At 63.4% G+C, this 13138-nt stretch overlaps 1 protein-coding gene across 1 annotated transcript; it reads right to left on the bottom strand.

Annotated features, from left to right (window-relative positions):
- Positions 1-493: 493 nt before the first annotated feature.
- PLK5 (polo like kinase 5 (inactive)) lies at positions 494-8257 on the bottom strand. The gene is made up of 15 exons (XM_037504708.1): positions 8150-8257; positions 7404-7517; positions 7139-7255; positions 6416-6545; positions 6255-6342; positions 6053-6148; positions 5305-5503; positions 5082-5208; positions 4873-4949; positions 4310-4394; positions 3949-4026; positions 2397-2553; positions 1549-1678; positions 1365-1466; positions 494-679 (listed from the first exon to the last, which is right to left on the bottom strand). Exons 1-15 carry the CDS (start codon positions 8255-8257, stop codon positions 494-496), a joined length of 1794 nt encoding a protein of 597 aa, XP_037360605.1.
- Between the last annotated feature and the right edge of the window lie 4881 nt (positions 8258-13138).

The following is a 13138-nucleotide window of genomic DNA, read 5'->3' as shown; positions in this document are numbered from 1 at the left end:
TCCGGTTCCTGGCATATAACCCCAGCTGCTCGGCACCCCGGACTGCTGGTTCTTCAGGCCGAACCCCACCCCAAGTTCCCGCAGGTCTAACACAGGCCCCCGTCTCCCCAGCTCCCGGCCCTCCGCTGTGAAGTCAGTGCTGTCCATTTTAGAAACTTGGTCCTGCCAGAGCCACGCTGATTTCCGCGACCTCCCTGTCAGCCGTAAGGAGCAGCCTCCAGATGCACCCCCGCTTGGAACGCCCCCCCGCTAAGCTCCCCGGCCCCCCCAAAGAGAGGCAGATGGCAGGCTACAGTCGAGTTGCCTTTAATGAAAAAGCACAAAGCCAAATAGAATCTGGGTTGAACAGTCGCTCCGGGAGGCAGGCCCCTCCAGCCGCATGGCCGCCGCGCACCCCCGGCCCGGGGGAAGGCCCCTGGGAGGCGCCTGGGCAGCAGAAGCAGAGCCTGGGCCCTGGCATCATGGTGCAGAGCCCACGCCGACCTCCGGGGCGCTAGGCGCTCTGCAGCATGTGCAGTGCGTGGAGAAGGTGCTGGCGGGTGGCCGCAGCCAGGCTGTGGCCTTGCAAGATGCCCAGTGGGTGGGAGGTGCCAGGCTGGCCCCCTTCCCAGAAGGTGAGCCGCAAGGCTTGGCCGACCCCGCTCAGCACCAGTTGAGCCCGGTCTGCGCTGAAGCTGACCTGCCAAGGGAGGAGAGGCTGGGGTCCGGGGGGAGCCCCACGCCTGCCCCTGCCCGGGACAAGGACACGCACTCGAGCCCCTGACCCAGGCCCACGCACAGGCCCCAGGGAGCTGGGCCCCGACACTCTGCTGTGCAGATGGGGAAACTCGTGCCTCCTCCCTGAGCCGCCGCCCACGCTGCCCGCGCAGGCCTCCCCCTGAGTGCGGGCTCCCCAGCCGCCAGGCAGAGCTGCTTGGAGCCTGTGCCCTGGGGCAGACGCGCTTGGGCCAGGGTCAGCCGTGGCGGACACCCACACTCTGGCTTGAACACAGAGGCGCTGTCACTGTCGCATTTAAAGAAGAGCAACAAATGCGAAGCGCACTAATGAAAGTGGATGCACCTGCTTTGGAGCCCATTTCAGGTCAGGCCACGCCGGGACCGCCCGGGAAAGCCTCCCCTGGAGACGCCGGCCCCGCGCGACGGCGCGTGCACGTTCCTGGAGGGATCCCCCGGCGGACCCAGCGGAGTCTATTTCACGTCATTTGAACGTGTTTTATTTCTGGTTTTATAGTTTTGTCCTAAGGAGTCACTAGTCGCCCCTGCCCAGGAGTCGAGAGTTGCCCAGGTTCCCCCAAGCATGCCTAGAGCAGCCGGCGGGCAGAGGGAGACACGCAGCCCCCCGCCCCCCGCCCGGGCCGGCTCACCTGCACCGTGCCGTCGCTGAAGAGCAGCAGCAGGGCCTGCTCGGACACCAGGTAGCGCAGCAGGCAGAGGCTGGGGCCCGCTGGCAGGGCGGGCGGGCCGGGCTCCCCTCCTGTGGGCAGAGCGGTCAGCGGCCGCGGGGCCAGGACGTCCCGGCCTGCTTGGCCCGGCCACCTGTCAGCTCACCTCTCGCAGACGCTGCTGCATGTAGCTGGCAAAGAGCCGCAGGACCGCCAGCTTGGTGCCCAGTGGGCCAGGCACATCCCTCAGGGCAAATGTTTGCAGTCTCCCCCGGTCAGGTGCGTAGCAGACTTGGCTGAAGGCGGGCACAGGGCGGTGGGGCCTCGGGGCTCTGTCCTGCGCCTCCCCACTCAGCCCCCCCTCCTTGGACTGTGGTTTTGAACCACCTGTGTGCTGACTACTCCCTTATATCCATCCCCAGTCCTTCCCCTGAACCCCAGAACCATGAACAGTCCGCTTGGCATGTCTACAGCGACATCTGGCCCAGCTCTCAAATCCCCTCTGGCCACATCCCCCGCTTTCCCCCCTTGTATAAACTCAGCCCCTCTGTATCCTCCATGGCCACCACCCCAGGTCACCACCATCACCCACCCAACTACTTCAGTCATTCCCCACCCCCACCGCTGGCCCCCTATATCACTCCTATTCCTCCTTCATGCCCCAACCCCAATTCCACATTCTCCCTGTGTCTTCAAACCCACTACCTCAGAGACTTTGCACATGCTGATCCCTATACACCAAATGCTGTTCCCTATGGGCTCCTTCCAGTCATTCACGTCTCACCTGAACGTAACTTCTTTATAAGGTCCCTCCACAATCATGCTCCTCAGAGTTTCCCTCCACCCTGCTCCATCTCTCATCACACCTGGTTCATTTTCCTGAAGTCAACTTAGTCATTCATTTGCTTGGCAACATTTTCCCCCACCAGGCAGTAAGCGCCTAGGTGTGCAGAGTAGGTGCTAAGTAAATATCTGAAGCGTGAATGTGTGAGGGACAGGAGCCTCAGGACTTACCTCTCTGGGGGGCGCAGGGCCATGTGGGTGCCATCCCGAAGGAGGACACCGCTGCCCCCGTCTGACAGCTGGTAGCCAAAGCCATACTTGCTGGAATAATCCACCCACTTAGGGGCCCAGAGAATGGGCCGCTGCTCTTCCCTGGGATCCTGCGTGACTGGGCACAAAGATGAGATGAAATGAGCAGGGGGCCCAGGGGCTCCAGGGAGGAGGAGCAAGGAAGGATGTGTGGAGAAAAGTCAGAGGGACAAAAAAAACCAAGTCTTGCCTTTTGGGGGGAGTCAGGGGCAGTGGGATCACGTGCTGCCCCTGGAGATATTCTGAGTCACTTAACTCCCCAGAGTCAAGCCTAATGAAATATGGCTTTGCTTTATTTCATTAAAAAAGTTTTATAGGGGGCCTCCCTGGTGGCATGAGGGGTTAAGATGCAGTCTACGAAGCTGTCCGCAGCCACTGCAGCACAAGTTCCATGCCCGGCCAGGGAGCTGCCCACATGGCGCAGCAGACCTCTCCTGTCTCCCCGCTGCCCCCCTCAGCAGTGGATTTCTGTCGTCTGCCTGTTCTGCTCCCCACTCTGGTAAATCCTCTCACCCCCCCACCTCTAGCCTACACCCCAGTTCTTATATGTATAGATAAATAAAAATAAATCTTTAAAAAAGTTTTATACTGAAAAATAAAAATTGCTGCATGCCACGTGGAATTGTGGACCAGCTCCTGACTGAGAAAAAGAGGGCATGTGTAGAAAAACTGGGGTGGAAATTTGCAACTTAGCAAATCACAAATGATCTTTACAGCGTATTACAAATATTTAGATGAAAATTGGCTCCTAGGGCCTCCCCGGTGGTGCAGCGGTTGAGCGCTGGGTTGCGAAGCTGCCCGCAGCCTCTGCAGTGCCGGTTCGATCCCCGGCTGCTCCCCGGCCACTGGAGGAGGGTCCCACATGGCGCGCAGACCTCTCCTGCCGCCCGCTGCTCCCCTCAGCAGTGTCCTCGGTCTCTCTGCCTGCTCTGCTCCCCGCTCTGGTTCTGGTGAATTCTCTCACCCTCCCGCGCTTCTGACTGTACCCAGTGCTTGTATAAATAAATAAATAAATCTTTTAAAAAAAGAAAAAGAAAATTAGCTCCTGCTGATTCAAGACAGTCTTTTTCTTTTTTTAAGATTTATTTATTTATGCATACAAGATCTGGGGTGTAGGCCAGAGGTGCGGGGGGTGAGAGGACTCACCAGAGACAGAGTGGGGAGCAGAACAGGCGGATCTACTGAAAGCCACTGCTGAGGGGAGCAGCGGGGAGACAGGGGAGGTCTGCTGGCCATGTGGGTCAGCCCCCTGGCCAGGGATGCGGGTCCTTCTCAGGCTACATAGTTGGGGGAAGGCTGTGATGAGAATGAAAGAGACGTGAAATGGACCCCATGGAAATCGTCCCCAGGGCGGCCTCCAGCCAGGGCTGGGCTCCCTACAGACAGGTTGAGTCGGGGCTGGCGGAGGCCAGGGCAGGGCACCTGTCCCGGACGTGGAGAGGAAGCTGGACCTTGGGCTGCCTCGGGCGCCTACCTGGGGGGCGAGGGCTCAGGCACAGCTGCAGGTTTCTAATGGCTGCTTCCACCTCCTGCCTCGAGCTTCCCTCAGGCCCTGGGAGACAGATCTATGTGGGAGGTGGAGGAGGCGAGACAGACAGGCCCTGGCTCCCACACACACCCCAGGGCATCTCCAGCCGCCCCGCCGCACCCCCACTCCCGCATCTGGGGAAATCCTATTTCTAAACCCAGGATTCCGGACCTCGTTTCCGTTTTACAGACAGGAAAGTTAAGGCCAGGAGCTGGATCACGATTCTGGGAAGGCACCAGCTCTGTCCCCCACTTCTAGACCCTCCCCCTCCCCCCACAGCCCCAGCCTAGGGGGAGGATCTGCTCACCCAGCAGGCCGCTCCTGAGGGTCCCTTGGGAGAGCAGGTGGACAGGGACCTCGGGGTTCGGGGCCCCTCTCTCTGATGGGGAGGCCTGGGAGAGAGCAGCAGAGGTGGGGTCGTGGCCCCAGCACCCGCGGGAGGCCTGAGGTAGTTGAGGGGCTCAGGCCTCCCCCTCTGAAGACCCTGACTTCTCCCCCTACCCAGCCGTGTGTGCGCAGCACACAAAGGACTGGTTTTCTATTAGACCGCAGCCTTGGAGCATCTCAAAAGCATACAGCAGGCACTCAATAAATACAACAGGGTGAACAAATGGTGGGAAGGAGGGTCACCTGGCCTGAGGGCAAGCCCTAGGGGACCACAGGGTGGGAGCAGCACTGGACACAGGTGTCCCCGTCGGGACACACAGCCCCGACGGTTCAGGGTGCCAGAGAGAAGGGTCCAGCCCGGGAGTCCCGGGTGGGGGGAGGCTTCTTCCAGGGCGTCAAGGAGGCTTGTGTGCTGGAGAGTTTGGAGGGGACCTAGGGCTGCCCTCCATGTGTCCCCCCGTTTTCCCCACCCCAAATTCTCACCTCGCCACTCAATTCCATGGAGTCAGAGTCGGGACCATCTTCTCCCGGACCCGAGGCCTCGTTTGGGGTGAAGGGGCCTGAGGAGGCACAAGGGCTTTGGCGGGTCAGAGCCCAGCCCCTGGCAGGTGGGGACGAAGAGCGGAGCAGGCGGGAAGCACGGCAGGAGCCGGGCAGGCGGGCGCAGGCGGGCGCAGGCGGGTGGTACTCACAGGGGGGCCGGCACTGGCTCAGCAGCAGCTGGCCCGCCTTCCGGAAGAGCCTGCCCAGGGACGGGGGGACGGCGAAGATGGGGGGGCTGTGGCAGGAGTGGGGCGGCAGCCGGTCTGGAGTGAAGCCCTTCGGAATGGGGCGTTGGGTTCAGTGCCTGCTCAGGGGGCGGGGCTCCCGTGTAGGGTCCCTGCCTGGGCTGGCCACACCTGCCGCCCCACACACCTGCGTGAAGAAGTCGTCCTGCAGCAGGTGGTCCAGGCTGGGCCGCGCGGCCGGGTCGGGAGCCAGCAGGCGGGCGATGAGGCGGCGCGCGTTGGGCGACAGGTGGGCAGGCTCAGGGTAGCGGCCTTCGCGGATGTTTTGGTACATCTCGGACAGGGGGGCCGCCACGAAGGGAGGGGCACCGGTCAGCACCATGTACCTAGGCGGGTGGTACCTGCTTACACCCTCGGAGTCCAGGGTTGGCTCGCAGCGACCTGCGTACATCTGGCCAGAGCTGCCCACACACCCCTACGCTGAACTCCCCCATCCCTCCTTGGCCAACATCTGTTCTGCCGACCCATTCCTGCCTGCGCAGCAGACACAGCATCCTGGGTGATACCTGGACACACCTGCACACGTGGACCCCATTCTATGTTATGACTATTCATGCCTGTTCCACTCATGCTCTGACCTGCCTGCGCACTTTCCACCTGGATACACCCGTCCACACCTGCCCTCCCTCACACTAACACCCCCACACGTGCCTTCGCCATACCTGGAAGCTCAAACAATGGCAGGTGCGTGTTCCCACCTGCTCCACACCTGCACACTCCTGTTCATATTAGTTATGTACATGCTCACGCCTGCCTAGTCCCTGTTCAGTCTCCCCCCATACACACTTACACCTGTCCCTACCTACCGGGTCCCACCTGCCAGTACCTGGCCCCACCTGGGAAGTCCTGCCCAGGATCTTTGGGGTCCCACTCACATGATGCAGCCCAGAGCCCAGATGTCAGACTGGCAGGAGTGCCCGTTCCTGGAGACCACCTCTGGAGCCAGGAAGTTTGGGGTACCGCAGAGCACTCTGGGAGGGGGGATAGTGGGGATTCAGGAAGGCTGGGCTCCTTGACAGACCAGGCCAACCTGTGCCCCCAAGCCCGGAGAGACTGCCCACCAGCTGCGGGTCCCACCTGTGGCAGTGGCCCCCAGGTCCCACTCTGGCAGCCAGCCCCAAGTCTCCAATCTTCACCTCCATGTTCTTGCTCAGGAAGAAGTTACCTGCCAGGGAGGGGCGCTGGTGTGGGGGCAGCAGCGAGGAGCTCCCGCCTCCCCCCCCTTCCCTGGCACTCACTGAGCTTCAGGTCCCTGTGCACGATCCGCCGCTGGTGCAGGTAGCGCAGGCCACTGACCACGCCCCGAAGGTAGTAGCGGACCTCGGGCTCCGTCAGGGTCCGCCGCGCCTCCAGCACGTGGGCCAGCGACTGCAGGTGGCCGGCAGGCAGACAAACAGGCGAGCTCAGTTCAGGGGGCACAGGGAATACATGGGGCCCGGGACAACACAGGTAATTTCAGTTGGGCTAAGGTGAGCGTGGCTGATGGTGAGATGGGCCGGGTGGCCACAGGTGAGTTTGAGAAGGGGTGGACGGGCTGGTGCAGACGTGAATACAAAGTGGGTACACGCCTGGCCCAGGGGAGCTCAGATGTTCTGAAGTGGGCAAAGTGACTTCAAGGGGTGAATAAAGGCACAGCTAAGTTCAAGCGGGCCGAGGTAAGGCATGGCTGAGCGCAGAAGGGCCCACGGGAGCACTGGTGGGCACAGGTGAGCCCAAGTAGAAACAAGTGAGTCCAGGTGACCGCAGATGAGGATGAGATGGGCCTGATGGCCCACTAGGCTGGGCACAGGTGCACACAGGTGAGTCAGGAGAGCCTAAGTGGGCACAGGTACATGCGGGATGAGAGCAAATGGGCAGCGGTGGGCACAGGAGGAGACAGGGAAACAGAGGCTCACAGGAGTGGGCCCAGAGGAACACAGCGGTGAAGCGGCTGCCCTTCCCTGCGCCCAGGCCCCGGGTACCTGGCGGCTGCAGTACTCCAGCACCATGTACACGTGGTCGCGGTCGGCGAAGTGTCCGTGCAGGGCCACAATGTTGCGGTGGCGGAGGCAGCTGTGCAGGGCGATCTCGCGCTCCACCTGCGCGCAGGGCCCCATGGACACACCCCTCGGGGCACTCACCCCGCAGCGCTGTGCACACCAGCGTACCCCCACTCCCAAGGGCAGGCACATCTCCGGGGACCTCGGAGGGAGGGGGCCTGGGCACTGATGGGAGGGGGCGCTGTACCTTGCCGCGCAGGCGCAGTCGCCCTGCCCCGCCACCGCCACGAGGCACCACCTTGAGCGCAAACACGGCGCTGGTGGACATGTCGGTCAGCTTGTAGCAGCGGCTGAAGGCTCCCTGGGGGCGGGGGGGGTCCCTGCTCAGCCAACAGGTGTGCACAGGCGTATGGACAGGTGTCCCGGCCTCCATGCACACGCACCTGAGCAGTGTGGACACACACATCACACCCTCACACCTGCACACGCGGGGCAACGTATGCGCACAGGCGAGAGCCCGGGGCCACGGGCTCACAGACGCATCCCGACGTGGGCGCGCACGGCCCAGGGAGCACAGCCCGGAATCTGGAAACACGTATCCAGACACAGAGAGCGCAGAGGTGTGCAACACGTTCACACGCACGCGCGCGCGCACACACACACACACACACACACACACGGCGGCAACAGTCGCACAAAGACACCAGCACAGCAACACACTCGCGCGCACACCCCCGACACGCAACCCACTGCCACACGGCAACGCGGCCAGTCCCGGTTCCCGCCACGCGCCACGCAGCGTTCCCCGCACACTTGGGCGCCCGACCCCCCCCCAGCCGGCGCGGGACCCCGAACTCGCGCCGACACAGACACACGCAGGCAGCAGCCGGGGCGCACCTCGCCCTTTGCACTCACGATCGCGCGCTCACACCCGCCCTGCTCCGCCGGGGCCCTCGGCCGGGGCCCCCCACTATGAGGACTTGGGGTGCCCACCTTGCCGATCAGCTTCCCACGCCTGTAGACGCGCCCGGAGCGCGGATCGCGCAGGAAGGCGGAGACCAACGGGCGGCAACTGCGCCGCCGCCGCAGCCCGGGTTCCATCCCGTGGGGGGACCGGGCGGGCTCGGGGCGCAGGACCCGCGCCGGCTCCCGCCCTGACCGCCGCGCTGCTCCGCGCTCTGGGGGCCGCGCGCCGCCGGGGCGCCTCTTATTGGCTGGGGGGGGGAAGGGGCGGAGTCCGGAGGCGCCCGGTTGGCCGGCGAGGGCGCGGGTGGGTAGGCCGAGGCGAGGGGGGTGTGGGCCCGCGGGGATGCCCGGGGGAGTCAGCCGCCCGCGGACTTGCTGTCCAGGCCTCGCCTCCCGCCAAGCTGCCCAGTGTCCGCGAGCCCATTGCACCGAGCAGGAGACTGAGGCCCGCGGAGTGCATTCCCAGTCTCGAGGCCTCGGGAAAAGGTATGTGAGCAGGAGGAAGGGAGGGGGTGCTGGGCTCTCCCCCAGTGCACGGGCGGCTGAGCGCGGTGGCGCTGAGAGCTGCGAGTGTAGCTCCCCAGCAGGTGCGCCCTTGGGGTCCGCGGGACACCGTGGGGCTTGAACGTGGGGCACTGGGGAGCCAAGGCGGGGTTCAGACGGGACAGAAACACAATATCTTCATCTGTGGGCCGATGGGGAAGGGAGTAGGGACAGGACAAGGGGCGAAAGAGGGGGCCACTGGGGATGTCATGTATGAGGGACACGGGACAGCGAGAGGAAACAGAACTTGGGGGCCAATGGGCAGGCCCTGGAGTCTGTGACCCCAGCACCGGCCGCAGGGGGAGGCAGTCAGGTGAGAGGTGGGGCGGGCTTGGGTCCAGGAGGGAGCCTTGGGGGCAGCTCTGAGCCACCCCAGACTCAGTTCCAAGTTCTTGCCTTGAATTCTCTCAGTTCAGCCTTATATTCACTTCAACTAGCCTAGTCCCCATTTTACAGGCGAACACCCTGAGGCTGGGAGGGTAAGTTGTTCACCCAGCCCGGAGGGGACGGCAGGATTTGAATCCAGGCAGCTGCTGCCAGTATTAATCCCCACGTGTTACATAACACAATGAATGGGGAGGGGTTAGCAGGGCTCCCTGTGGCTAGAATCAGGCCTTGGAATTTTCCAGACCAGATTTCAGAATCCACCGAGCCATGCCACCAGGAACGGGAACCCCCTTCCGAGCTGGCACATGTCTGCCTGGCATGTCAGATGCCAGGAGCATCCAGGGTGTGGAGCCCCCCACCGGGAGCTCCACTGTGCTGAAGAGAGCAAGTGCCAGGCACCTTTGTAGAGACTGGCCTCGGCACCAGGGCCGTCTGGAGCGACTGGGAGCCTGAGGCCCCACTGATGAGAGAGGTGGGGGCCGTGAGACAGAAGCTGGAGGGCCACAGGTGTGAACCCCCACGGCCGGCGGGGGGCACTGAGAACCGGCTCCTCCCCAGCGCCCGCGTGTTCACTTAGCATTTATTTAGTGCGCAGATCCCGTGCTGAGGCCCACCCGGCCCTCGGAAGACGACAGCCAGAGGTCAGACAGGCTCCACTGAGGCACTGTTAGGGCAAGGCGAGGGCCCAGCCCCCTCTGGGCAGTAAGGGAGGCGCTATCCTTAGCCCCACGTTGCACGTGAGGAAACTGAGGCTCAGGAAGGCACGAAGCCCAGGCTTGAGAAACTGTGGCTGAGTCCCGCCTGGAGTGCAGGTCGGGGGCGCCCGGACCCCTGTCCCCCACAGGACCCCCCCAGGGAGTGCAGGTGGGCCTTCATGTTAGGGCAGACGACTGAGTCCACTGAGCTCCCAGAAGCTTCCCAGGGGAACGAAATCCCAAATTCTTGGCCAAGGTCTGTAGACCAAGCCCACGGCCTGCCTGTCCACTCCCTGCCTCAGAGATCAGCCCCCCAGCCCCCCAGCCCTCACTGCGCTCTCCTGGCCCAGCCTCCACCACGGGACTGGGGGGCCTCCACTGCCAGCAGCCCCTGAGTAGAGACCCCTCCCCAGCACTCCAGAATGAAAAAACTATGATCAAACACAAAGCCCCCCTGTTCACAGCAGCGCGACTCACACCAGCCAGAAGGCGGAAGTAAGCCGTGTCCTTGGACAGACGAGCAGAGTCACAGGCAGGAGGGGCCCGGATCACGCCGCTCAGGGAGAGAAGCCGACGCACAAGGCCACACGGTGTGAGGCCACTGACGAGAGACGTCCAGGACAGGCCCAGCCACAGAGAGTGGGTTTGTGGTGCCAGGGATTGCGGGTGAGTGTGATGGGGACAGAGTTCCAGTTGGGAAACTTGAGAAAGTTCTGGAGCTGGAGGGCGCAGACGACTGCTCGGCGGTGTGAGTGTGCTTGATGCCCCTGAGCTTACGTGACTGCGATGGCAAATTTATGTTCATGTATTTCACCACAATCAAAAAAATGAAAAACACTTTAGACTCCCCATCCCCCCAAAACACAGCCTTACCCACGCAGGGGGCTGACTAATACCCCCACTTACAGATGAGCAGAGGGAACAGTTGGGGCGCGAGCTCAGGACAGCGTTTCTGCAGAGGGGCTGCCCGACTCTCCAGGCTGGAGCCCCAGCCAGGCGGCCCCCCCTGAGCCCCCGGCTCCAGGCCCCAGGCCCCAGGCTTGGCTTCCTCCAGTCTGCTCCTCGCTGCCCTCAGATAACTCCCCAGAGTCAGCAGATTTCCTCGGAGAAGTGCCGGGAGGCTTTACTCAAAATACCTGCTCAGGTGGATCAGTGCTGAGGCAGCACTGACGAGGGGCGCCCCGAGGCCTGGGGCGGGGTGCTCTTGGGGCCGGGCGCGCGGTCAGCAGAGGCCGGGCCCCAGCCCCGCTGTCCTCGCTGACGGTGCTGGGCGGAGCGCACGGGCGGCCTGGCTCAGCCTGGCTGCCGGGTCCCTCTCCGGCCTCCTGGCCTGTGAAGTGGCCTGGGCTCCCTGGGCCGGTGCCCACGACTCCTCCACCGTCCACACAGGCCCCCGGGGACAAGGCCCATGGGCAGAGTGGGAAGGTCCCCTGCACTGACCTCCAGGAACCCCATGACCGTGGAGGGTGGCGCGGGAGGAAGTGGGGGGCGGGCTCCCGGGACACACCTCTCCTCGCTTCTCAGTCTCGGGGCTTGTCGTCGGCTCCTCGGAGCTTTGTCCCCTCGCCACCCAGCACACCCCCCTGCGGAGTCCCCCGCCCCACTTTTCTTGCCAGACCTCCCCAGCTGTCCTTGCCTCTTCCTCCTCCTGGCATCGGGGCTCAGCGTGAGGCGGCGGCTCCTCTGCTGCAGACCGTGTTGACGAGCTGATGGCCACGGGGCCCGCCGTGTCCCCGCGGGGGCCGAGGCCGCGCTGCTGTGGCTGGGGGCTGCTCCGGGCACAGGCCGAGGGGGTTGCTGGGCTGTGCGGCGGCCTGTCCCGTTTGGAGGATGGCGAGGCCACCTGCCCGCTCGCCCCGCGGTCAGCAAGGACGATGTGACACATCTCCTTCCAGCTCCCCGCGCCACCAGCCCGCCTGACGACCAGGTGAAACGCAGTCGCCGGGCTGGTGCCAAAGGCTGTGGAGTGGCTGAGGGCGGGGACTTTGGGGGCTGCGGCTCCTGTGCTGAGTGTTCAGAGGGGGAACCGAGGGCCTGGAGGGCTTCCCCGGAACTGAGTCTCGCCTGACCCTTCCCCACCCCCGCCGCAGGCACAGGGCGTAGTCCCGCTAGCCGCCAGCCCTCAGCGCCTAGAAGTCATTCAGAGGTGGGGGTGAAGCTGTCCAGGACCCCCAAGTCTGGGCTCGGTGTCCTGATCCTCCAGGGGGGCAGATACAGGAGTGGCCCAAGCAGTGGGGACTCCCAGGAGACAAAGGTCCCTGGTCACTGGGTCACGACTGCACGATGGTGGCGTGCAAAATGCAAACTGCCCAGGAGCGAGGGTGCTGGAAGGGACACGGCTCCCAGCAGGGGGCCCCTCGTGATTAGACGCCACAGACACCCAAATTGCTAACACGAAAAAAAGTGACGCGCAGAGGACTTGGGTGCGGCCCCATTACAGACTCAAGCGGCAGATAAGGAACCTGGTCCTTTCAACGTCCTGCTGCTCTGGCGGCACCTACCTGGAGCAGCCCTTCGGGTGGCAGAGACGGCAACAGCCTCCCCAGCTCCCACGGGGACCCTGGCCATGCTGTGTCCCTGTTCCTGCTCTGCTGCCCCGGCCAAGGGTTCCCAGGGCTCCAGGGCACAGGAGGCAGGATCCCTTCACCCAATCCACTCAGTAATGTCTTGGGGACCATGTGGCTAGGCCTGAGGGATCATAGAAGCCCACAGGAGACAGGGGGGCACAGAGAGCTGGGGGAACACAGGGAGACCACGGGATGTGCTTACGGGCGTTTCCGAAGCCGCACGTCCCCGAGACCGCAGAAGGAGCAGGAGCTCGCTTAACCCACATCCGCCGAGATCCGCACTCACCTGGCCAGGGCAGATTCTGGCTCTGCCTCAGGGAGTGGGCCTGGTCTGGAGCTTCAGTGTAGGGGTGCTACACTGAACCCTGGGCCCCAGGGCCAGGTCTGGGCACAGGGATGGAGGCTGAGTTACACCTGGAGCCTCTGAACCTGATGCCCAGCCTCCACCTATACCAAGTCTGCTGAGCTACACTCCTGGCCTTCTCTGGGATCTGCGGAGTCCAGAGGCTGGAAGTGGAGTCCTGAGGCTGGAGGGCTCAGGATGCCCCGTCTTCACACCATCCGGTGATTCCACCAGGGCTATGGCTCGATGCATGGCACAGTGCCTACTGTATGCACTCCCATGCAAGATGCAATTCCTGCTGTATACACTCCCTGCAGGACCCAGCGCCTTCTGTATTCACCCACTGCATGCCTGCTGCATGCATTCCCAGAAAGGCACAGTGCCTTCTGTACACACTTCTGTAGGGCACAGAGCCTTCTGTGTACCCTATTTGCAGGATATAGTGTCTTCTGTATACGCTCTACAAGATGCAGTGACTGTT

The sequence above is a fragment of the Talpa occidentalis genome, unplaced genomic scaffold, assembly GCF_014898055.3.
Source record: "Talpa occidentalis isolate TD23 unplaced genomic scaffold, MPIMG_talOcc4v2.1 talOcc4.12, whole genome shotgun sequence".
NCBI classification, from domain to species: domain Eukaryota; kingdom Metazoa; phylum Chordata; class Mammalia; order Eulipotyphla; family Talpidae; genus Talpa; species Talpa occidentalis.
Note: the sequence above shows the minus strand (reverse complement) of the source record. Positions and strands in the feature narration are given on the sequence as shown.

Coding starts and splice junctions, on each gene's coding strand:
- PLK5 (XM_037504708.1), bottom strand. CDS start 8,257: ATGGAACCCGGGCTGCGGCGGCGGCGCAGTTGCCGCCCGTTGGTCTCC. Junction 6,546..7,138: donor TGGAGTACTGCAGCCGCCAG/GTACCCGGGGCC, acceptor GGCCACCTGCAG/TCGCTGGCCCACGTGCTGGA. Junction 4,027..4,309: donor CCTCAGGAGCGGCCTGCTGG/GTGAGCAGATCC, acceptor TCTGTCTCCCAG/GGCCTGAGGGAAGCTCGAGG.